The sequence below is a fragment of the Equus przewalskii genome, chromosome 2 (genome assembly GCF_037783145.1).
Source record: "Equus przewalskii isolate Varuska chromosome 2, EquPr2, whole genome shotgun sequence".
NCBI lineage: Eukaryota > Metazoa > Chordata > Mammalia > Perissodactyla > Equidae > Equus > Equus przewalskii.
The window spans coordinates 36,198,259-36,221,589 of NC_091832.1; the positions used below are offsets into that span (position 1 = coordinate 36,198,259).

The 23,331-nt window shown below is 57.2% G+C and overlaps 1 protein-coding gene across 1 annotated transcript; it reads right to left on the bottom strand.

The window, feature by feature from the left end:
* Nucleotides 1-1,168: 1,168 nt before the first annotated feature.
* On the bottom strand, nt 1,169-22,927 carry PADI6 (peptidyl arginine deiminase 6). The gene is made up of 16 exons (XM_008541923.2): nt 22,836-22,927; nt 21,933-22,116; nt 20,034-20,106; nt 17,901-17,968; nt 17,175-17,289; nt 16,261-16,386; nt 12,029-12,207; nt 11,675-11,778; nt 7,820-7,931; nt 6,409-6,516; nt 6,044-6,198; nt 5,355-5,511; nt 5,127-5,250; nt 3,922-3,992; nt 2,608-2,769; nt 1,169-1,641 (listed from the first exon to the last, which is right to left on the bottom strand). Exons 1-16 carry the CDS (start codon nt 22,925-22,927, stop codon nt 1,408-1,410), a joined length of 2,064 nt encoding a protein of 687 aa, XP_008540145.1. The 3' UTR covers nt 1,169-1,407.
* Nucleotides 22,928-23,331: the final 404 nt, after the last annotated feature.

Below are 23,331 nucleotides of genomic sequence, written 5' to 3' on the forward strand. Positions count from 1 at the left end.
TCTTTCAGCTTCTAGGCTTAAGCCGTGCTGGGGGTGGCGGCGAGTGGAGCTCCCAACTCTGTCCCTTGAAACATTTGACCCTGGGGAGGCGGCAGCATCTCACTTGCCCAACTCACTTTTTCCCGTTCATCACAGTGGGGCTTTGAGAGGATGAAATGAGAGCAGGCCTGGAAAGCACCAAAACAGTGGCACCCAGAAACATTCTCCTTCCCGCTCTTCAAAAGGGAGCCCTGGTGCCACTGAAGCCCTGGTCCCAGCTGGGACCCTGCAGGCCAGCACCGGCCCTTACAGGCAGTGTGGCCAGCTGCCCACCAGGGGGCGCCAGGAGGCCAGCCGTGTTCAGACCCGCCAGACGGTCACTGCTCTGCCCGAGTGGACAGCCGCTGCTCCTCCAGGCTCACTGGGCTGAGCTCTGCACTGAGCCGTCTTCTGCATGGGCCACCACACATGGCCACAGACATCTCCAATCCTGGTCACCGTTTGTGGACCCTCTGGTGTCATCAGACCTGCCCTCCTGGTTTCCAGGGGCCTTGGCTGCTTAGAGCTTCCTGTCTGTCCGTGGCGGGGCGGGGCAGGGTCGGGGCGGCAGTGGTTGTCCAACCTGAGAATCCTTTGCTGTGATAGCATCTTTGTGCCATTAACGCAGGGCTGGCAGGCAGATGGCAACTGGTGGCTTTGGGTCCTAGAGCAGGCATTTCCTTTTCTGGGCACTTGAGGCTTAAGGAGAGTCTGGCTAGGCCCACCCCTGCTGTGCCTCGTCCTGTGGGGAGGCCGCACCTGCAGACCCCGAAGGGACCGGAGCCTCCAGCTGACGCCGCTCTCTCTCACAAGGCGCCCTGCCACTCTCCTCTTGGACCAGCCCGCTGCGCTCCTACCAGGCCCAAGGGGAGCCCCCTCCCTTCCCCCAGCCTGGAGTCTCACATTCGGCTGGAGACTCTAGACCCAGCTAGTCTCAGATGCTTCAGCAAGAGAAGAATTTGAATAATCTGAGTTCAACCACTTCCTGCTACAGACAAAGACATTAAGGGTGAGGAAGGAGCAGCCGTTCAATGTTAGCCTGGTCCCTCCCCCGGCAAGTAGGACAGCCTGACCACAGGTGCCCCAGTGGCTCAGCTTTTTGTCCTTAGATGTCCCCACCCCGTCTCCAAAACGAGGCCGCAGCCAAAGTGCGTTGAGACAGCTAGAGCTTTAATGAACATTTGGTAACCACTTCTCAGCTGAACATAGCTCCCCGTGGGGTCCGAGCTGGCAGCACTCGCCCCCTCGATACCCAGGGCGGGTGAACATGAGGAAGGGGTGTTGGGCCTCGACTCTCCAGTCCTCCAACAGGCAAGGAATCAGAGCGCTGGGGCATGGTGAGACTGGGCCATTCATGCCGCGACAGGGCTGGCAGCTCTACGTCCGGGCCTATGGCACCATCCTCCACCATTTGAAGGCAAAGGGTACCCGGCGGACGTTGGCGCAGGCGCGGAAGTCTCCGATCTCAGTCAGGTAGCAGTCAAAGTCATCAATGAAGGTGCACTGGAAGCCCAAGGGCTCCAGCAGCTGGCAGATCTTTTCTTCCAGACAGCAGGTACCCTTGATCTGGGGCCCGAAAGGCTTGGGGATGCCCAGGTTCTTGCCCATCACAATCGTCTGCAGCTGTCAGAGACAAGGTGGGCAAGGCAGGGTCAGAGCCATGGGAGAAAGCCGCCCTGCTCCTCCCCCCAGGTAGGGAGGGCCACTGGGTTCCTTGTAAGGGAAAAGCCAGCTGCCTTTGTGTGGATCTCTAATCGACCTCAGAGCAAAGCCAACTCACTTCTGCTTAACCCTCCAATCCACCCCCAGTGTGTTTCTCAATAGCAAAACCAGAATCCTGTCCGGCCAGGTCTGGCCTTGCCACCTTCCCTGGTGTCTTTCTGCACTGTTTCTCTCTTATTCTGGCCGTTAGTCCTGAACAGACTCCTGTGTGCCTCTCCAGGAACGGTGTCCCCACTCTCAGCTTTGGCAGTCGACGTCTGTCGTGTTTCACATCTCCAGCATCTGCCTCAGAGGAGCTTTTCCCACGACTGCCCACACCTGTGGCTTGTGACAGGCTCCTGTTCCATGCCCAGAGGGTCACGGAAAGTTAAAAGATGCCCGTGTATGATGGATGAATGCAGGGCCCGTGTCCCTAGGGCTCAGGGGTCTGCAAGTGTCCAAGGAATTGAGCTCAAGTGTCTCAGAATTCACTCTCACGTGGTGGGTCACAGCTGTGCGTGGGAAAGGTCAGCTGTGGGCCATCGTTGGAATAGGCTTGGCATAGCGGGGTCACCTTCAGTGGGTGAGCACAAGGCCCCATCTGTGAGGTGGGCCTCGTGGCTTCTACCCCTTAAGGTTGGGGATTACCTAGTGATTGGCCATTAGCCCAGGGCCCGGCCCACAGTAACTGGTGAGTCACCCAGCCTGGGCCCTGCGCACCCGCTCCCTGGAAGGGTCTTCCTCCAACTCGTCCACCTCACTTCCTCTTGGGCACGGTTGTCTGCTGTGCCCCCACCTCTGTGGTCCAGCCCCGTGTACGTCAAGGGGCCAGCCAGAGTTGGCAGAACGCCCCCACCCCTACCGGGGACACCCCTCCGCGCCCCTCACCAAGTTGGGGAAGTATGGCCTCGCAAAGAGTTTCCCGGTCTGCTGGTCGGAGGGGACGTTGGTCAGCTGCTCCAAGCAGAAGAGCTGTGGGATGTCGATGATGTCCCTCTCGGCCAGGCCCAGCTCCGCCTTCAGGACATCGCGGTTCAGGTTGATGCACTTCTGTGGGGCGGGGAGGGCCAGGAAGGGAGTGGGTTCATCGGTCGCGGAGGAGCCCGTCTTCACTCTGTGCCAGCAACCTTCGTGGCATCCTGGCCCTCTGATAAAGCCGGCACACTTCCCTTTTTCTGAGGGAAGTCGGGGCACAGAGAAAAGGTCTGATCCTGAGGGGCCAGGATCCCATGGCTAGTCAGCCCTGGGACAGCTACTAATCCTGGCTCTACTTGTGGCTCTTCTGGCCCTCAGTCCTGGCCAGAGCGGGGGACCTGGGCAAGAATAAGTCCTCAGACCAGGCACTCTGCTTCCAGTAGGAAGGGACGTGAGCCCTGGCACCTCGGGGCACTTCCCTGCTCAGAACAACACATGCTTGGCATCCGAGTGCTTCCCAGGTCTTGACACGGCTCACAACCACCACACCCAGGATGCGGGGTCCCGGGGCTCAGGGGTGCCATTTTGGCCCCGTACCTGGCCGATACCCACCCTGCCGTGCCAGGAGGACTTCCCTGTTTTCAAAAAGGTCGAGGCACCAGAGCACTGTGGCACAGAACACAGCCCAGCCAGGAGCACTAAGGACCCAGTGGGCAAAGTGGCTTTACGCCGACCGTGTGACCTTGGCCAGGTCTTGCCCTTCTCTAGGCCTTGGCTCCCCCACTAGAAGCTGGCTAATCTCTTCTGGGAACTCTTCTGCTTCTCACGGCCACTGATTCACATTTTAAGAGATGTGGGAGATTCTGAACGCTGAGCTGATGGCTGCTTCCTCCGGGAAGCAGGGAGGAGGCCCTGGTCCAGTTCCAAGGCTCCAGCACTCAGCTTCTCGAGAAGTCGGGGGTGAGGGTCTCCTGCCAGGAGGCTGCTGAGCCCCGTTTTCTGAGCAGCAGACACTAGACACCTCGAGTAGCAGTGGGTCCAGCATGAACCTGGAGTCACGCTTGGGTTCAAACCCAGCTCCCCAGCTCAGCTGCTTGGGCTGGTGACAGTCCCAGCGTCACTGTCCTCACGTTCGAGATGGGTTTTACTTCACAGGGTTATTTCGAGGATGATAGTAAGGGGTCTCACAATGCTTAGGCCATAGTAGTTGTCCAATCAGGCACTTGTCTAGATTGTCAGTGCCTCCCCTGCCTTCTAGAGAAGGTCCCCCACATCCTCGGGCCATACCTGCACATAGTCGTTCTGCCTTCTCATGTTTTCATCAGCCAGGAGTTGATGGATGGTATTGGCCTCCCTCCCTGTAGGAAGGAGGAGGGGATGGGCAGGCCTGTGGGCCAGGGAGCAGACAACACTGTCGAGGGCTGGGCAGACTTCCGCCCTAGGCACGGCCCACTGCGGGTATCGGGCCAGTGACTATGGTTGGTGGCCGAGGGACCCACCTCGGTCAAATGTTACACCTGGGGACTGACAGGGATCCATGAAACATGAAAGCACAGGGAAGACTGCCACTGGTCACTCTGTCCCTGGTTGGAGGGGGAGGCAGCCTAAAACAGGTTAGCAGGCGGCTTCAGCCCCACTCGCCTCTCACCTGGGCAGCTCTGTGCATTACGTCACCTGTACAACCTGGCTACCTTCTGCCTGTCATCTGGACCAGGCTACATATCTCTGGCCTCAGTTGCTTCCTCTCTAGGACAGGGGTGCTTGATTCAGTCATCAGCCGGGGTAACAGAGTCTTGGCGTGTGGTGTGTGATACGTGGGTCATGCTCAGTGTCACCTTCATAACCTTCCAGGACATGAGATTCCTGGCCACCACCGCCCACCCCCCCAATGGTTGCTTCAGGAGTTCTAGAGCAGGGCCAAAATTCTGCATTTCTAACAAGCTCCCAGGTGACGCTGAACTGCTGGTCCTCAGACCGCGCTGAGTATCTATCAAGGGTCTAGAGAACTTCCTGATACCTCCCTCCCTTCCTGGGTTCCTACCGCGTTTAGAACAGAACCGCTGTCGCACCAGCTACAATTTCTGCTTGTCCACTTGTGTTTTCCTTAAGGGTGACCGGGAGACCCCTGAGGTCCCAGGGCCCAGGTGCCTAACCCAACATTCCCTGAATAAATCCAGAACGAAGTCTTGTTGTCATCCAGCTCTGTGCCACACGTGGAGCCATCCGTGTGCTCATCAAGTCCCCTTTGCACACGTTCTGCAGCCTCTCAGCCATCCCGGAACTTGCGGCTGATCAGCCTACATGCTCCCAGCATCCCTAGAACAGCCCCAAAGTAGAAGACGATGTTCTAATGTGGTACATGTTACACTTTTATGCTTCCCTGGGATCCTTTGTACCAAGAAGAATGAAGGAAAAATGCCTCTCTAGGAAGGACGTCTGGGGAAGGCGCAACTGGCCTCTGCTCTCTTGCGGGGGGACCCCGGATCCCTTACCGTTAGAAAGGAGCTGGTCTGCCCTGACCCCTTCAAACAGGTGCATGTCACCATAGCCCTCCTTCTGTTTCTCCTGGAACAGCTGGTAGCAGGAGCTAGGGCTGGCCAGGAGCAGCCGGAAGCCCTGGGAAACGAAGAACTCGGGTCAGACGCTAGCTTCCCCTCCAGAAGCTTCCAAGGGGCCCCAAATGAAGGCGGGGTGCACCCTCTCCAGCCGCCAGCACAGACCTTGTCACCCTCACGCTTGTCCTGGGTGGGGATGAAGCACATGAACTCGTCTATGTGGCCGACCATCAGCCAGTCTGAGAAGAGCTCCACCGGCGCCTGGACTTGCTGTGCATAGAGGAAGTCCCGGAGGGCCTTGCCCATGTCCCGGCCCTCCTTGCTGAGGAGAAGATGGAAGGACAGCCCTTGAGCCAGCATGGCCCAGGTTGGCTGCCAACTCGGTGAATGTCCGGCTACCTTCAGGTGACTGGCTGCCCTGGCTCTCGTGACTGGTCCCCTGGGGGGTGTTAATGGGATCCCCTTAACTCTGGCCCAACTTAGGACTGAGCCAAGTGATTCTAGATAAAGACTGAACTCTGGGACACAAGTATTTCCTGGCTTTAAATTAATGGCTACCAAGAAGTCTAGCCACACATCTTGTGGAAATGACATCCTGCTGGGTCAATAGGCCAGCTGAATTTGGGGTGCTTAAATTTAAACCCTAGAATCACCACTCAAGGAATGAGGAGTGTGTCTGCTTTTTCCACCTTTCTACATGAATCAGACGACTCAAATGTCCTTCCCTGACAGCTTAAGGAATGGTTCAGAGCAGGTGGCTTGCCGAGTCATACGGGAGTCGGGGGGAGCCAGGTAAACTACCAGGGTCCCTTTAGTTTTAAGGCGTCTGGCCACCACCTGGCTCCTTGCCTCACCTGGGGTAAAAGCTGCTGCCAATGAGGATCCTGCCTAGGGGGTACTCTTTCCCTCCGACCGTGACAGGTGGGGACACTGTCAGGTTCCCAATGGAGTCCATGCTGGCCACCCTGTGGTCCTCAGTGTGCTGGATCCTGTAGCCAACTGCAGGGCTCTGGAAGGAGAGCAGCCAGGACAGGGACGTTAGGAGGGGCAAGCTTTCAAGCCCCAGGCTTACTCCTAACCCCGACTCTAAGGTCGCCTCCCTCAGCCGCTTCCCCCAGAGGCCACCTGGGCCCTTCTCCCTTGGCGCCCAGCCCTTCTGGGCAGGCACCAGGCCTGGCAGGCCAGACTGAGCTCAGATCAGCCAAACCGAGCCCCGCACCAGTGAGTATTTCATGGGGAAATCTTCGAGCTTGAGGACCCGAGGGGTATCGAGAACCAAGGAAATCGTCTTGTGGGGGGCCTGGGTGTAGCAGAAGGCCATCTCATCCTGGAGGAGACAGGAAAACAAGGCGAGAATTCTCCCCGCCCCGCCAGCTGCTTTCCTGCCTGCGTCTGGCTCGCCAGCCACAACAATGCCTGTACACGCGCTGCCTCCAGAAGCCCCTTCTTTCTGCCAATTCCTGCTCGGCCTTCAAGACTTAGCTCAGACATCACCCTTCCTTGGGAGCTTTCCCTGACCTGTTCTCTTCCTCAAGTTTAGAACTGAGTCACCTGGATTCTTCTCTCATCTTCTGCACCCAATCCAGGAACTGGCCTTATTGGCTTTATTTCCAAAATGCGTTCCAAGGGAACTCCTCCCTCGTCCCATTCGGGGGAGGCCACCACAAGCTCTTCCCCGAAGTCCTGCAATGCCCTACGACCAGTTTCTTCTGCTCCTGCCCTCTCCTCAGACCTGTTCTCTGTATTTCTCAGCCAGAGAGTCTTTCCAAAATCGAAATCAGAACATTCATACCCCTGATTCATGCTGTCCAGGTCATCCCGTCTGGCTGTGGATTCTTCTCTATTCCCCACCTTGGCCTAAAAGGTCCCGTTACCTAATTGGGCTCCCACCCACCTCTGACCTTGGCTCACTCTGATCCAGCCTCACTGGGCTCTCTTCACGTCCTCCAAGAACACCCCACATGGTGAGCTTCAGTCAGCTTCTCCTGCGCCCGAAGGGCTCCTGCTTCTAATCTACCCCCTGAACCCCAATCTTTGTCTCGCCAGCTCCTTGTTTCCCGAATTTGAAGGTTTTCCTGACCACCCAAACCGCCTAGTCGGTCTAGGAACTCACTGTATCATCGGGCAGGCTTGCTTTCCTGGCGCTCAGTTCTCTCACTGCCAAAGCAGGACCAGTCTGGTCCCTTTAGCCTCTAGAGCTTAGAATGATGCCTAGCACATGGTAACCACTCAGCTGTACATGGGGCAGAACGGAGCACCAGACCTCAAGGCTTCCCGCTCTGCCAGAGTCGGGCTGCACCCTGGAGCAGGGCCCGGCTCCGACAGCCTTTAGCTGTAGATGTCAGACCCTTCGACGCCTGGGGCTTAGGATGAGCTGTTCTGTGGCCTTGAACAGGGGCATCATGAAATAGGAGGAAGTTGGACTCTAAGCTTTATCCCTTAGTGGCTAAGACTTGGGCAAGTCCTATTGGCTGAGCTTCCAGCTGAAGTCCTAAAGGCAAAGACGCCTCTGTCTAGGCTTAGTTTGGCCGGAAGCTTGAACTGAAGCCTGCAAAGTTCATCGTAGGCACCACATGCCGCATCTTCCCTGCCCCGCCCCCACAGGTGGGTTTCCCCAGGTGGGGCATTACCTGGAGCCACCTGCCCAGGCGGCTGGGGTCCTCGTAGACAGATGCCACCTGGCTGTTACTCTTCTCACTCAGCTCCATCACTGTGTTCACAAAACCCTGGACTTGCAGCTCTCTGCCGCGGGAGAAAAGCCGGCTCTGGAGGTGCCTTCGAGGCTCCCCCACTGTCGCGACCTTGCTGTCTCAGGGGAGGGGCACACCTCCTCTGGTCAGAAGAGATTATGTCCCCGCCCGTGAGGTAAGCAGAGGGGCTGTCCCCCCACCTCACGGAGCACAAGCTGGTCGCTCAGAGTGTGTCTTGTCCAACGTCACTCGGTTTAGCTCATGGCAGAGTCAGGACAAGAATTGCCAGTGTCAGTCCCTGCTGTCCCCACCCTGCAGTCACGCTGCCCCAGGCCTTTTGGGAACTACCCCAGGCTCTCCCGCCTCAGCCTACCCAAGAGGGCTCGCTCTCTCCTGGAGGGGCCGTATGCTCCCAAGAGGCCAAGCAGCTGGGTGCCCCCTTGAGTTGGCCAATGAGGTGGTTACGTTTGCGTGGGTGGCAGGGGTGGGTCTTGAACCCTGGGACCTCAGTGCTGTCACGCGCAGTAGGCTCACGGGACCACAAGAGCCATCTGCCCCTTGTTGGGGACAAACAGTAACATTTGAGGCTGACGTTAAGACCACCCATTTTACAAACAGATACCCAGGAGTTGATGCCAGCAAGGTCTCACTGTTGGGAAGTGTCAAAATTGGGATTCCAGTCCAGTTCCAGGACCAAAACTTACACTACTCTTTTATGCTACTGTTCTAAAGAACCTATTTCTCAGGTCTACACAGACGAGGCAACAGGGAGCTGACCAGCCCAGCAAGGTCTGGAACAGTCTGAGGATGGGTACGGGGGGAAAAGGGTACAGCCCCAGTCTCATGGGCCATCTTTGGCTGAGCTGGGTCAAGCCATGCCTGAATACCACTCCTATGGGAGAGTCTTAGATGACTAGGGTTTCAGCAGGTGCCTCCTGTGAGTGAACTTCTGTTTTCAGATACAAAAGACAAAGAAGATCTGTGTTTGAATATCTTATCAGCAAAATTCCTTGAACTCTTTCCTTTTACCTTCCCATTCTGAAAACTGGCATTCCTCTGAGGACCCCCTCCCTAGCAGCCCGCATGGAAGAGCTGTACTTTCTTCTTTACCCACTGGGCCTGGTGGAAGTGTAAAGGTCCCCCTTGCCATGTGTTGCTGCACCCAGGCCGTCGTGGCCCCTTTGACTTGACAAGGTCTGATTTTCTACTCTAGCTCAGCCTCCCCTCCCAGCGGTCGCGCCGCCTCGCAGATCTTGATGGAACTCCTGGTGCCTCACCTGCCTCTCCTCTCGCTCCGTCTAGTCCCTGGGCGGGCAGCTTGACCTCACGGGGCCTCTGGCCCTTGGCTGCTTTTATTCCCATCATGCTGTTTCTTCACCTTCCTCCTTACCCAGCTCTGAGTCTATGATGCATCGTAGAAATTAGACCCTTGTCCCTCCACCTTGAGCCTATTCACCTGGCAAAACCTCAAGCCCGGTTAGACTCAGTTCCATGTTTATTCTTCCCTACGACTCAAGTCACTGAAAATAGTCACAGAAAAGCCCACGGTGACTGGTCTCTCTCGAACTCAACCTAAATGAGTCCTTAGCACCGGACAGCCATCCCACTAACATTTCCCCAGTCAAGGGGACGTCCAGGTGAGCTGCCCCCATAGCCATGAAGGCCGATTCGACCTGGATCCCCATCATACGCCCATCCTACCAGCTCGGTTCTTGCAATTGCCTTTTCCCTCCGATCAGATCCTCCCTTCTCTGCCAGGTCATCCTGTTAGCATTACTCTTTGCTCCCTGCCTTAAAAACAGCCTTCGCTGGGGCGCCAGCCCGTGGCCGAGTGGTTAAGTTCGCACACTCTGCTTTGGCGGCCCAGGGTTTTGCTGGTTCAGATCCTGGACGTGGACATGGCACGGCTCATCAGGCCACGCTGAGGCAGCGTCCCACATAACACAACTAGAAGGACCCACAACTAAAAATGTGCAACTATGTACCGGGGGGCTTTGGGGAGAAAAAGGAAAAATAAAATCTTAAAAAAACAAAACAAAAAAACCAGCCTTCGCTCAGCCCCAGAGCCCTTTCTAGCTTCTCTCGTTCAGACCATCTCTTTGGAGTTTTGCGAAGCCCGCCCTGCCCATTCTTCCTGCACTTGAACCCCTCATGCTCTCACACCCACCATGCACGATTTCCCTCCGCACAGTGACCTCTATCTTCCCAAACTGGGAACAACTTAGTCTTCTCTCGGGGTGTCACCCAGGAGGCCCTTACCCAGCATCACCCTCCCTTAGCCTCCGGGTCTCCACGCTCCTGGTTTGGATCTTAACTTCCTCTTCCTTCCCAGGCTCCTTTGCTGGATTTTTTTTTTTTTTAAAGATTGGTACCTGAGCTAACTGTCACCACTTTTTTTTTTTTCCTGCTTTATCTCCCCAAATCCCCCCAGTACAGAGTTGTATATCTTAGTTGCACGTCCTTCTAGTTGTGGCATGTGGGACGCCACCTCACCGTGGCCTGATGAGCAGTACCATGTCCGTGCCCAGGATGAGAACCAGTGACACCCTGGGCCGCTGCAGCGGAATGCGTGAACTTAACCACTCAGCCACGGGGCCCGCCCCACCTTTGCTGGATTCTTGTTCAGAGCTCACTTCTCAGGGTCTCCCCGCATACGCTCACTCCTCAGACGAGCTCAGCTAGGTCTGTGCTCTGAACACCCTCCACGTGCCAGGGGCCCTACGACTAGCCTCCAGCTTCCAGACTTTCCCTTGGGCTCCAGATGCGTAGAACCCCAGTGGGGGCGTCCAGCTTTAAGTCTCCAGAACCATGGCACCACCATTCACCAGGGGTACCCTTGTTTCTCTGCACCCTCTGCGTCAACTAACCAGGTGGGAGGTCTGCCTTCTAAGCAATCTGACTCTAACCACTGTGCCCCACCGCCCACCCGTGCCACTGCCGTGTCTGGTTGCATAGTTGCAGCAGCTGACCTGGTTCCTGCCTCTCGTTTGTGCCCCTGGTTTTCCACGTGGCCGGAGTCGTCGTGTAGACAGAACCTGACAGCTCCCCATCCATTCTGCCCACCAGGGTCTTCCCTCCCCTCCTCCCGGGGTACATGGCCACCTGGCTCGAGACCGTTCCCGGCCACCCTGCAGTCGGGTGTGGCCCTGTGCCTCCTCAGGCCATTGGCACTCGAGAGGCAGTGGTTCTGGAGACTTCCACACCCCAGCAGCGACAGATGGGCAGCTTTGTCTGGATTGTGACCCTTCCCCTTTGAGGAAGGTGCTGCCTCAGGGGGAGCATTGTCACAAGACTGAAAGGAACCAGGGTCCCTAAGTGACAGTGGGGGAGCAGTGCCACCCTCCTACCTGCGGGCACCCAGGTCAGAGGAAGTTGACTTGAAACCATTGCATTTGGGGTCTCTTACGGCCCCAGAGGCTATGCCCGGGTTCACAGGCCCCCAAGCCCTGCTCACCTTGGCGCCTTCCTCCTCGCACCTGTCTCTTCCGGCTCTAAGGCCTCCTTGCTGTCTCTGGACACACTCTCGTCCTTGCCTCTCCTCCCCGTTACCCTGCCTTAGAGCCCCTGATGCTCCCTGAAGCCACGCTGTTTATTGTCTGCCTCCCCATAAGGACCTGGCATTGTGAGTATTCACACACGCAGCGAACGACTGTCTTGGGGACCAGGCAGCTCAAGTCGAAGGATTTCACTGTCCTAGTGAGAAGTCTAGTCGTCCTCACCACCCACCATGCAGACAGACAGAAGACAGTACCAGCATGGAAACGACCTGACACGAGCAGCCTGAGGGGTTCTCACCTGCACAGGTAAACCTCTAGAGGCATCTGGGTGCTGGGAATAAAGATGCAAGGAGCCACCCGGAATACTACGGTGTCCTTGTACACCAGGGTCTCTGGAATTGACTGCGATTTAAGACAAGGTCCTGTTGGTGACCTCGTTCCACATCTACCCTCCGCCGGCTCCCTCCAGGCCTCCAGCTGCTCAGCCAGCCCACCCCCGGGCCCTCACCTGTCCCCTGCAGCTCTTTCTCCCAGAGGTGGCCTGGAGCCCCAGCTCTGCCCACCAGCCTTGTCTTCCCCTCTCCTCCCGCCGTGAGTGTCTCCTTCCCACACCTCCCTGCTCCAGGAATGTCTTGTCGACTCAGGGACATACTGGGTCCGGAGGCTCTTCCACTAGGCAGACGGAGTAGGCGATCAGGCCCGAGAAGCTGGCGGACGGGAACTCCACAGCTTCCACGTAGAAGGTTTCCTTCAAGGGGCTCTCGAGGGGGGGCAGGGTGTAGGTGTGCCGGCCGGGCCCCACCACCAACTCGAAGGTGCTGGAGCCATCTTCTAGGAGAGAAGGGACAGAGCAGCTGAAGTGGGCTTATGCCAGTCCCCACCCCTGATGGTCAAGCCACACCTGGTGGCTCGTCTTCAGGTCAGAAGCCAGGCCGGGAGCTCCAGGGGAGCGGGAGCCAAGCTGGCTTTTATGTCCCTACGTTTCTGGAGTTTAGGGCTTAGTGGCCAACCAGACACTTGTTCACAAATGAGGGCCGGTCACCCACCAATACGCTTCAGAGAACTATTACACATCGGGAGTTGGAACTCAGATGAGCACGCCTGCCTTCCAGGGGCTCTCTGAAGGCTCGTAGTGGCAGTTCAACGCTTCGTCCAGCTTTTGGGGGAATGTCACAAAAAAGCCTTAAAGGTGAGAAACCACATGCGAAGGCGGGCTTGGCAGCCTCATCGGAGAAGTTGGACACAGGCCGGGCCCTGCTCCGCTTCCCCGGACTCCTGCTCTGGCTGGCGGCACCGTGGCCCCAGTGGGCGCTGTGTTTCTCCAGGCGGACTCAGGCTCTGGCGGTTCTGCAGGAAGCCTCTGCACGGCCCTGGGAGTGCTGCCGCGGTCCTCGTGCTTCTGCTGCCGGCCCTGTGGGCTGGGCCAGCCGGACAGCCCCGGTGGGGAGGGCGCTGGCATGGACTCTGCTTCGAGCCTGTCTGGAGGTCACACTGCAGGCCCCGAGCCAGGCCTCGAGGGGGTGACACTGGACACGGGGGTGTCTTCCACCAGCACCCCCATCCCTGCACTTCCCCAGCGCAGCGGCACAGGCCTTGTGACTTGCCGCAGAGGTTTGCAGCTGGCGTGCTTGGTGTGCCGTGGGGTTCCCCCTGCGCGGACTGGGCTGTGGCTGGCCACCACCTGGCCCCTCCAGAGCTGCTACAGGCCCAGCACCTTCAACTGCGCCAGGGCCCTGGGCTCCCCATGGCCCCTCTGCCTGAAGGTGACTCACCACGGGGCGGTGGTGGGGTGGGCATCCCAAGGCCACCGGCCCCAGGCCCCTTACCAGCAGGTCTTCTGGGGGCCTTCTCTCTGACCTCATTGCTTGTTTTCAAGCATGGTCGACTTTCCATGGTGGGTTCATCATATCCCAGGAACCGCGATGGAAGCTTGTGGACTCATTTGCATCCTCACCACCCGCTGAGGCAGGTGCTGTAATTATATCCCCCTTACACAGAAAAGGCGGGAGAAAAGGCAGCCAGAAGCCTTGTGACCCAGGCACAACATGGTTACCTTTATCTAGAAGGCCCTTCCAGACCTCGTCCTCACAGGGCTGGCCCTGCTCCCACTCAGCTCTCAGCTCAGCTCCCTCTTAACTCTCCCTACCTCCAGACCAGAAGCCCCTGCTTGGTCCTTGGCTGTCTGTCCATCTCTCTTTCCATCTGCCCTAGGCTTCGAGAGCAGGTAACGTGTTTATTCCCCCAGAGCTGGAGCTCAGGGCAGAGAGTGAACGCTGATTTGAGCTGTCTTCTTTTTTTCTGCCTTGCTCATACCACTGGGCCTAGAGGTGGGCCAGGTACCCTCTGTTCCTCCTCGGCACTTCCAGACCATCCCTTCATTCTTCAAGAATCCTAGGGGCTGGCCCCGTGGCCGAGTGGTTAAGTTCGTGCGCTTCGCTGCAGGCGGCCCAGCATTTCGTTGGTTCGAATCCTGGGCGCGGACATGGCACTGCTCATCAAACCACGCTGAGGCAGCGTCCCACATGCCATAACTAGAAGGACCCACAACGAAGAATATACAAGTATGTACCAGGGGGCTTTGGGGAGAAAAAGGAAAAAAAATAAGATCTTTAAAAAAAAGAATCCTAGACCCCTTGAAGGGCATACTATCAAATAATGCCACCTGCCCCCTTCCTTGTTGCACCTCACTACCATCCTCACCATCCTTGTGGATTGTTCTGGTGCTGGCTTATCTCCATCACTCTTGTGGTCATTGCTATTTACACCATAACCAAACCAACCAGACCATCCAGACTGTTTGCTCTTTTCTTTACCCTTATTTCAATGAACTGGAATTCTGCGCCATCTTAGATGCCGATTTCAGTGCTCATGGCCCAGAAATCACCTCTAGAACAGATCTGACATCTTCCAGTCTTTGAGCTCATCTACACTCCCATCTCAGCGATTCTTCAACCCAGCCCCAAACCTTCCCATTGTGGATTCCCGCCTTCCACTCTCTCCTCTTCATCCTCCTCCCATCCCGAGATGCGTTACTGTAACCGCTCCCTGCACAGGCCGTCAGCTCCCACCTGGAGACCTCAACTCTGGTCAAACCGAGTCTGTGAAACTCTTGTGTCTGAGCAGCTGAGAAACCACCACATTGAAAGAACTCCTTTCAGGAGATGACCAAACCTCAGAGGGAGGCCCCAACACACCTCAGAAACACTATTATTCCATTCGGGTCCTTTAGCTCTCCCACTTCCTGTCTTCTCTTCTGAGTATTATCACCCGTGCCTACACCTTTCTCCCCCTGGGTCCACTTCTCCATTGGATCAGTCCCGTCTGCACACAGCTGTACTCTGCTCTGCCGCCTTCAGATGCTGCCCCCCCGTGCCAGCCCCCAGTTGTTACCTCCACACATTTCCCTCTGTGGAAAACCCCTCCCTGGCCAGTGTTCGCTGTGCCACCCACTTCAGTCTGGCTTTTAGCCCCACCCTTCTTATCAGACTCACTAAGAACCGTTAATTTGAAAACCAAGACATCACCATTGATTGGCATCTTGGTCTCTCAACAGACTGGTCATGGCCGATCACTGCCTTTGCAAAAGGCTTCCTTTTGTTTCTAGAACCTCGTGCTTTCCATTTCTCTGGAAACTTCTTCTCAGGCCCCTTTGCTTTATCTTTTCAACTGGTGGTCCTCAGACTGCAGCTCCCCTCAGGATCACCTGGAGGGCATGTTGACGTACAGTGTGCAGTGTATTCCTGCCCTGGAACCTTGGATAAGTGGGAGGCAGTAGGGAGCTCGATGCACGGGATGCAGTGCAGCATCTTTAGCAGGCTCCCTGACTTGCTGCCCTCCTGGGTGGGCTCCAAGTACTGCCTGGCCCACCTCAGTGGTCTGCACTCGGTGGGCATCATGAGGCCAGAGTAGCCATCGTGGCCTGAACCAGGCCTGGACTCGGGTTTTTAAGGCTCACTCCTAGCCTATATATAGAAGGACCACGTCCAACCTGGGCGGCCTTTTCTGGCTATTTCCAGTCATTTCCAAGTCCAGCCGTGACCTCTGGTCTGCGGAGGAGATGGAGTGGAAGACGTGGAGCTAAGGCCCTGAGCACAGGGAGGCAGCAGCGAGGCGGCCTTACGAGGTGGACAGACGGTCCAGCGCAAACCAAGGGCTCCCAATGGCCCAGCGGAAGCTCAGCTTGGCTTTTAAAAGAAGGCAGCATCCTGGCATATGCCTCCAGAGACAAAGACTTAAGACTCAATTTGAGGAATTTAGAGTTACTGAATACTGAACCAGTTAAGCGATGTCAAAAGACTTGTTTGTTCAAGGACAATTTGCGGGAATTGGACATGTCCACTTTATGTACCAACGGCCTTACACCTTTATCTATAGAATAAAGACACATCACCTGTCTGCCAGATTGGTTAGGGCCGAAGACGGGCAGGTGTGGTGCCAGGGAGGGATGCGCTGACATAGCTGCTACTCTGGCTCCTTGGCCTCTGAATTCTAGAAACTTAACGTAGTGGGGTGTCAGTTAAGAAAAGATGGCTCCTTCTGGTGGGAGTAATTGGGAGAAGATGTCATCTAATCTGTATAAGGCAAAGCTGCCATTTCAGCTAATAGGAATTTCTCTTCCAGCTGTGAAAATCCTGCAGGATAGGCACCATCATCGCCTCCACTGGGGAGAGGGGCTTGGAGGTAAAATACCTCCCCCACGTGCAGAGACTTAGCCTGTGGTGAAGCTGGCAGCCAGAGAATCCCAGGGACACAAGGCCAGCCACAACAGACCCTGACCTGCGGCTCTAGGTGCCCAGCAGGCTTCTGACGGGGACACTGCTGGGAGGAGGTGTGGCCACAACTTGCCCTGGTACACTGAGAGAGCAGACAAAGCTCAACACTCACTCTGGGGCCGGTAGACTCTCGCCCTCTGGGCCTCTTCCTCAGAGGTGTGGAGGACCAGCCGGTGTTTCTTTAAAATGCAGCTGGGCCCTTGAACGCTCAGCGTCATCTGGGACAGATTCTTCATCTCTGGGCAAAAGACAAGGCAAAGGTTCAGGGGCTTCTGGAGGCCAGCGCCCCCGGGGTGGAGGGAGGAGCAGCAGGGGCTGGGGTGGGGGCTTGTATGTCGGAGCTGTGAGGACCCCCTGGCTCCCGCTCTGGCCCAGGTCCGCATCTTGTCTGTGCTACTTGCTCCCTACTGGCCACAGGCAACTTGCCATCCCCAGGGTCCACTCTGAGCGAGGCTGGCATTTACCCCATGCGGTTGTAAGGAGTCCACGGTCCCCACAGACACCTAGAACAGGGCCTGGCACGGTCAGTTCAGCGAGGGGTCTCCTCCAGCCGTGGTAAGAACCAGGCCATCCCGTTCTGCTGCTAAGACCTAGAAGCTAGGTCAGGACCAGAGCCTGACAGTGTCAGTGTTCCTGCCCCGGCTACGAGAAGATTTTTAGGAAGAGTCCCGCATACCCATTTTGTGTCTTCATTTAGTCTTCTCAGCCACCTTGTGAGGCCAACTGTATCCTCCCCATTTTACATATCGCAAAACAAGACCAGGGAAGTTAACACACTCAAGTTGATAGCTAGGAAGTAACTGTTTGTTATCTGACATCAGAGCTCGTGCTCTTCCCATGGGGCCACGTGGCCGTTTCTTCCCAGTTATAAGCTTTAAGCCATGACAAGAGACTGGATCAACCCAGAGAGGGGACCTCAGCCTGGAACCTGTGTCTGCTGCGGGGTGGGGCAGTGATGCCCCAGGGCAAGGCAGAGCCCAAGGAGGAAAGGTGGCCGTCCCTGGTCCGTGGCCAGTTCTCTCCTACCCTCTGGGAAGAACGCCTTCGTGGTGTTCCTGTCTGCGAGCTGGCCCATGTCAGCCGGGCTGCAGTTCACGAGCAGGATGGCGCCCCAACCGCTGGGGCCCCAGACCCAGCTTCTCTGCAAAGAAGACGGCAATGTTTGTTCAGAGAGAAGCTGGGTAAATCCCGCTTCCCAGATGCTACCCCACATCGGGGGCAGAGCCAAGCCCTCCTCCAGGGCCACAGGGACCTTGATCAGAATTCGCCAACTCAAGCGCTTATGGGACCAGGAAGGTCAGACACGTGGGCCTCTCGGGAAGGGAGAAAAGCTCACACATGGTTCAGGTGTGGCTCATGCATGTCTGTGGTGTTGCTCAGGCGTGGCTCACATGTGTTTGTGGCCTGGGTGGCACGTGGTTCAGGCATGGCAGGCAAGTTGTGCCAGTGTGGCTTCCCGGCTTCCCGTCTTGTTTCAGTGTCAGGGGAAGCAGGCACTGAGGCAGCCTGCAGGAGGCACGTCCCATCTGGAGGGGGCAGCAAACCCTCTTTCTAGTCAATGACGCAGCCAGGCTAGGACATGAGCCCAGTGTCGTCACACATTCGAGTTCTTTGGAAAAGCTAGAATGGACTTCAGCAGTTCTGGTTTGTACTGCAGCAGTTTGACTTAAGACACTCTGAAGTCCAAATAGGGGGTCTGTGGGCAGACCTGGCTCAGGCCCCTGGCCTGCACCCGCCCCCTGACAGCCTCACCTTAGCCCGGTTGTCACTTGCCATCTCGACTTGCCCTCTGCGGTAGACATCCACGTCCAGGGAGACAGCTGCAACAGGGTGGGGGGGATGGTCTCAGCACCTAGACCTGTGGATGGAGCCTCGAGGCTGCAGGTACCCCCAGGCTGCCCAAGGCTGGTACTGGGGCCACCTGGCCCTTTGGGCTTGCTGTCGGCTTAGCAGAAGGAAGTTCCTCAGAGGCAGACTGCTTATGAGCAAGCCTGGAGAGGCCCAAGTGTTCACGTGTCTCCCCCAGCCTCTCGGGAGCTCACCAGATAAGGCCACTGTGGTCGTGACGTCACCTCCTGCCTCTTGGCCTCTACTCAGGTGATACCTACCTGGAAGGCCCACCTGCCTAGCCTTCTGGAAAGCTCTTGACGCTCTAAGACATAGGAAGGGCTCAGTACACACCAATTCCAAGCCTCTCTAGAGCTTAGATCCAGGATCAGCCCAAGCAGGCCCCTCTTCCTGTCTGTGGCCCCCCTCCCCCCACAGCTGACCACTGGATGGCTTCACCCTGGTTTTATCATCATTCATAGCTCATCCTCTGACATGCTGTATCCCAACTGGAATGTCAGGGCCCTGGAACAGACCTTGTTTGCTGCTGTACACTCAGCATCTGGCACAGATGCTCAGGGACCGGATGCCCACCACGGACCAGGTACTGTTCCAGGTCCTAGACACAGCAGCATACAGGACAGGCCCCATCTTCTTCAAATTTAGGGGCATGTGTGTATGCACAGCAGGGGACGAAGAAATAAGTAAAATTCACATGACGCCCAATGGTAAAGTGCTGCAGGAAACAAGGAAGCGGGGGGTGGGGTGCTTCGGTTTTAGGTGATCAATCTCGCAAACTGCAATGTGAACAGAGGTCCAGAGGAGGCAAGAAAGGCAGCTGTGTTGATATCCGGGGTAAAAAAAAATCAGAACAGGAAGTCCAGGCGGCAGTTCAAGGGTCAAAGAGACCCGCGTGGCTGGAGCAGAGTGAGCTAGAGAAAGGGGCCACAGGGCCCAGGTGGCTTTGAGAGTAACAGTGGCGCTGGCTTTAATCTGATAACGTGGAAGCAGTGGGAGGCTTGGACCCGAGGAGATGTTATCCGATAGCCTTTTAAAGATATGCCGCTCCGGGGGCCGAATCAAGACTGGAACGTTGGAGGGGCAAGGACAGAGTGGGGAACACCCCAGGGGGCCTGTCAGGGACCCAGGCAAGAGATGGCCGTGGCTCAGACCGGGTAGAGAGCATCAGGGGAGGTGAGCAGCTGGGTTCCAGCTAAACTGAAGGTGACATTGACAAGACTCATGGGTTGACACGGCGAAGAGAAGAGCAGGGATGATCCCAGGGGTTGTGGCCTGACCAGCTAGAGGGATGGAGGCAGGGGTGGGAAACAGGATCCAGCAAAGGGATCTGAGGAACAGCCCACCAGGTAGGGGACACCGAGGTAGAGGACCCTGAATGGCTTCTGCTGAGATGCACCAGGAAGGGACAGCGAGTTGTGTAAAATGCTGACAGGCGGAGGTGGTGCAGATGGAGCCGACCGCTGACTCGGGAAGAAGAAATCGTCAGGGTCCTTGATGAGGGCAGTGTTGGGGGTGGGCATCTGACTTGACTAGGTTCAGGAGAAAAGGGAGGAGGAACTGAGGACGCAGAGGTGGCTCCTAAGGGGCAGAGAGGTGGGGAAGTGGAGTCTGAAGATAGTACAGAATCAGGTTTAAGAGAACAGGCGTTACAGCTTGTTCTTATCAAGACAATAGACATTATAGTTTGTTCCAGAACACTCCAGAAGAGAGGGGGGAGGGGTAATTGCTTCCTACAACAGTAAGAATTGAAGGAATGTTCTCGAATGAGAGGGGAAAGGATCCAGTGTGACAGGATTAACTTTAGACCAGACACGTCATCACTGTAGCAGAGGCGGCAGAAGGTGGGCACCAGCCACAGGCAGGGGGTGGACGATGGGACACATTCCGATGGCCTCTGTTCTCAGAGTTAGGTCAGCAGGGAGGGAGGGTGGCAGAGAAGTGACTGAGCTCTGAGGGACCATGTGAGTGGCTGTGTCGAGCGGGTCCCTCCAGGACACAGGGAGCCCCCCTCCCTCTAGCCATGGGGGCAGCACTCACCAATGCCAGTGAGGTAGAGCGTAGCTGTGGCCACCGGGACCTCCTCATTGGGCTGGTGGTACGAGACCAAGACCTGTGGAGACAGCACCGTGACCCAGGAGACCCTGGAGGGCGGGGACAGGGGCAGGGCTGTGGACCCGAGTCCAGCTGCTTGACCTCGGTCTCATGTCACAGCTTCTGAGCTTCCAGTGTCTCGTTGTGAGCGGGTACAGGGTCACCAAGCTGCAATGACCCCTGTTTACAACATGCCAGGGTCCCCCAAGCGCTTCCACACTGAGGCCTCACGGCAACCCATCTGGGGGCTCTACCCCCGAGGGCAGAGAAAGCAAGGGACTTGCCCCCCGTCTTCAGCCAGAAACGGGACACTGGATTCAAGAGCCAGGTTGTCCGGCTCTACAGTCAAGTGTTCACCTGTCTTCCCCACCTGCCCTCCTGGGGTCTCACCTGTCGCCCCGAGAGGTGGGCAGTGAAGCAGTGGGGCCTGCAGGAGGTGAAGCCACTCGCTCAAAGGAAGTGGGGCCTGGAACTGGGACTCAGTCTTTGCTGGGTCCCACACCAGCCTCTGCTTCCGAGGGGCCTTTATACCCTGGGCAGTTTGGAAAGACCTGCCCTGCAGCCATTGGCCTTGACCACAAGGCCTTCACCGCAAACCAGAGAACCAACCATTATCTAGGGCCACACTGACATGTGTGACCTGACACCTGCTCCTAAATGGAAGCTTTCGTCCTCCGAGGTCCAGCATCGCGCTCAGTGGGCCGCCCCTGATGGTGCCGGACGCTGAGCCCTGGGCAGTGACTGCTCCTCCCGCCCTCTGGGCTCAGCTGGGTCACGTCAGTCACAGCCTCGATTCGCGTGAGTGCTCAGGTCTCGTCCAAGTTACCACTCGTCTCAGGGAATTGCCTGCCCTGGGCACTGAGTGCAGAACGGGGTGTAACCGCCCATCTGTCACCCCAGCTTAACCCTCTGCCACTCCAGCAGGTTCCGCCCACAGGAGTCCCCCGTCCTGAACGGGCCTCACCAGCGGTCACACCCTCAGCTTCACCTTGGGGTCACCTGGAGGTCTGCGAACTGCAGAGGCCAGGGCCCACCCCCACAGGTCGACTTAATCGGGAGGGGGTGTGGCCTGGATTTGAGTGTCACGAAGTCCCTGGTGGTTCTAATCGCTCTGCAAGAGGGCTCTGCTTCCACCGCCAACGCCTGACCCAGGCTGAGGGACGGCCTGCTCTCCGAGGTGGGAGTCAACCCCCACCCCCCCACCCCAGTGCCCATCAGGTAGACCGCTGGCCCAGGGTAAGGGGCACGGACTTGGGCTCACATCCTGGATCTGCCCCACTCTAGCGATACTATTTAGGTTGAGATAGCTCACTCTGTGCCTCAGTTTCCCTGTACGTAAAATGGGGATAAAGCTGACTTCTTGAAATGTGACTCAAGATACCTAGTACACAGCATGCATTTAATACACGTTAGCTCTCCAGCGTCATTAAGGTCTCCACATCTGGAGGACCAGCCCTAGACAAAAGGCCTGTCCGAGTTATGCTGCTGAAACCTTTTGTGCCGGACTTTGAAAGCAGCTGGTTTGGAGGCCGGCCTGGAGCTGTGGTCAGAAGCACGCGGGGGAGACAGACACTTGAGCCTGAGCCCCAGTTCTGCTGATTGCTGGCTTGGGTGGGGCACTGCCTCGCTCCGTGCCTCAGTTTCTTCGTCTGTAAAATGGGGCCATGGAGTGCCCACCCCACAGGTTTATCGCAATCATTAAATCAGACCAGACATGCAAAACACTTGGCGCTGCATTTCTCAGACTCAGGGCCCAGGAAACACCAGCTGTTGGAGGGAGACCCCCAGGGGTCGTGTTAGCTCCTTCCCCTGGGACATTCCCCCTCACATCCCCCCGAGGTATACCTTGTCCCCGTCGATGGCAGAGCTGGGGGACAGCATCTTCACTAGCACGTCCATGGAATCAGACAGGGGCCACAGGGTGGTGGCCACCTCCTCCCTGGTCATTACTGGGACCGAGTTGTGGACATCGACCAGGACCCCCAGGGAGCTGCTGACGGTGAAGGACTTGCACTTCTGGGGGGCACACCTGGTTTGCCCGACAAGGAGACAGACTTTAGGGCACAAGGGTCTTCTCAGCCTGGACTCAGCCTGCACAGTGGGGGCCGGTCCCCTCCTCCTCCTCCCGGGTGTTGGGGCAAAGGCCTGCTGGGCACGGCAGTTTTGGGGTCCTAACACGCCTCAGCCTTACTCCTGCCATCCCCTGCTCCAAGGACCCCCGCATCCTCCCGCCACTGACTCTCTAGATGTTACCAAAGCTGCATCTCGTCTATAAAAACTCCCAGCTGCGAAGGAGGGGAGAGCGGTCTCGGGCACAAGGGATCCCTTTAGAGAAAAAAACATGTCCTTGGACTCGGGCGGTCTGTGCTTTGACCCAGGGAAGATGGGGCTTCTTGGGAGCGAGTCCCCTACCCACTGGCTCCAACGTACAGGAGCCTCCCTCGCTTAACCCTCACGGTGCCTCAAGAGCCAATGCCACTCCCATTTCACAGGTGGGGGTACCTAGGAAGGCAAAGCACTTTCCGAAGGCCCCACAGCCCATTCAGGGCAGAGGCAGGAGTCAGGTCAGAATCCCGCAGCATCAGGACCAGAAGACCCTTAGAGACCCAGACCAGGCTCCTTAAGGTGAGGCAGGATGACAAGCTAAGATGCAGAGTGGGGAGGTAATCTGCGAACCCCACATGATCCAGGGCAGCCTCCGCCTCCCTGCCCAGACCGCCCCCCAGCCATGAGCCCCCAGCTCCTCACCTCCTGAGATCTAAGTAGATTTCCATGCCCAGCACACAAAGGGCATGGACAGGGCTGTCCAGGGACAGGTGGACGATGCTCTGGAAGGACATGGCATAGCCCTCCAAGCTGACCACCCTCAGCCCTGTACTGCAGCCCTCACTCAGCACGGTGGCCTCAGGTAACCCAGGGGCTCTCCCCAGCCCTCTCTTCTTATGGGCTCAGGGCCTCTCCAGCCCGCCCCCTTGTTAAGGAGGCTTCAGCAGCTGCCCAGGTGTGGCTGATCTCCTCCATTGAGGCCTCCTGGGAGGAGGGGGCGAGCCGAGGAGCAGGTGGAGTCAGAGCCCTTCATCTGCAGTTTATTAAGCAGCTGGTGCCTGCAGACCTGAGGAGTCTGAGGCTGGCTGTCCGGCCTCTTGTCTTCGGCTGGAGCAATAGGGGCTCTGGGAAGCCGGTGCGTGGGACTGGTCAACCTGACCAGCACTGGAGGGCTGACTCAGCTGGAAGCTGTCAGGAG

Coding starts and splice junctions, on each gene's coding strand:
- PADI6 (XM_008541923.2), bottom strand. CDS start 22,927: ATGTCCTTCCAGAGCATCGTCCACCTGTCCCTGGACAGCCCTGTCCAT. Junction 7,932..11,674: donor CTAGAGGTTTACCTGTGCAG/GTGAGAACCCCT, acceptor CTCCCGCGGCAG/AGAGCTGCAAGTCCAGGGTT. Junction 6,517..7,819: donor GCCTGGGCAGGTGGCTCCAG/GTAATGCCCCAC, acceptor TGTCTCCTCCAG/GATGAGATGGCCTTCTGCTA.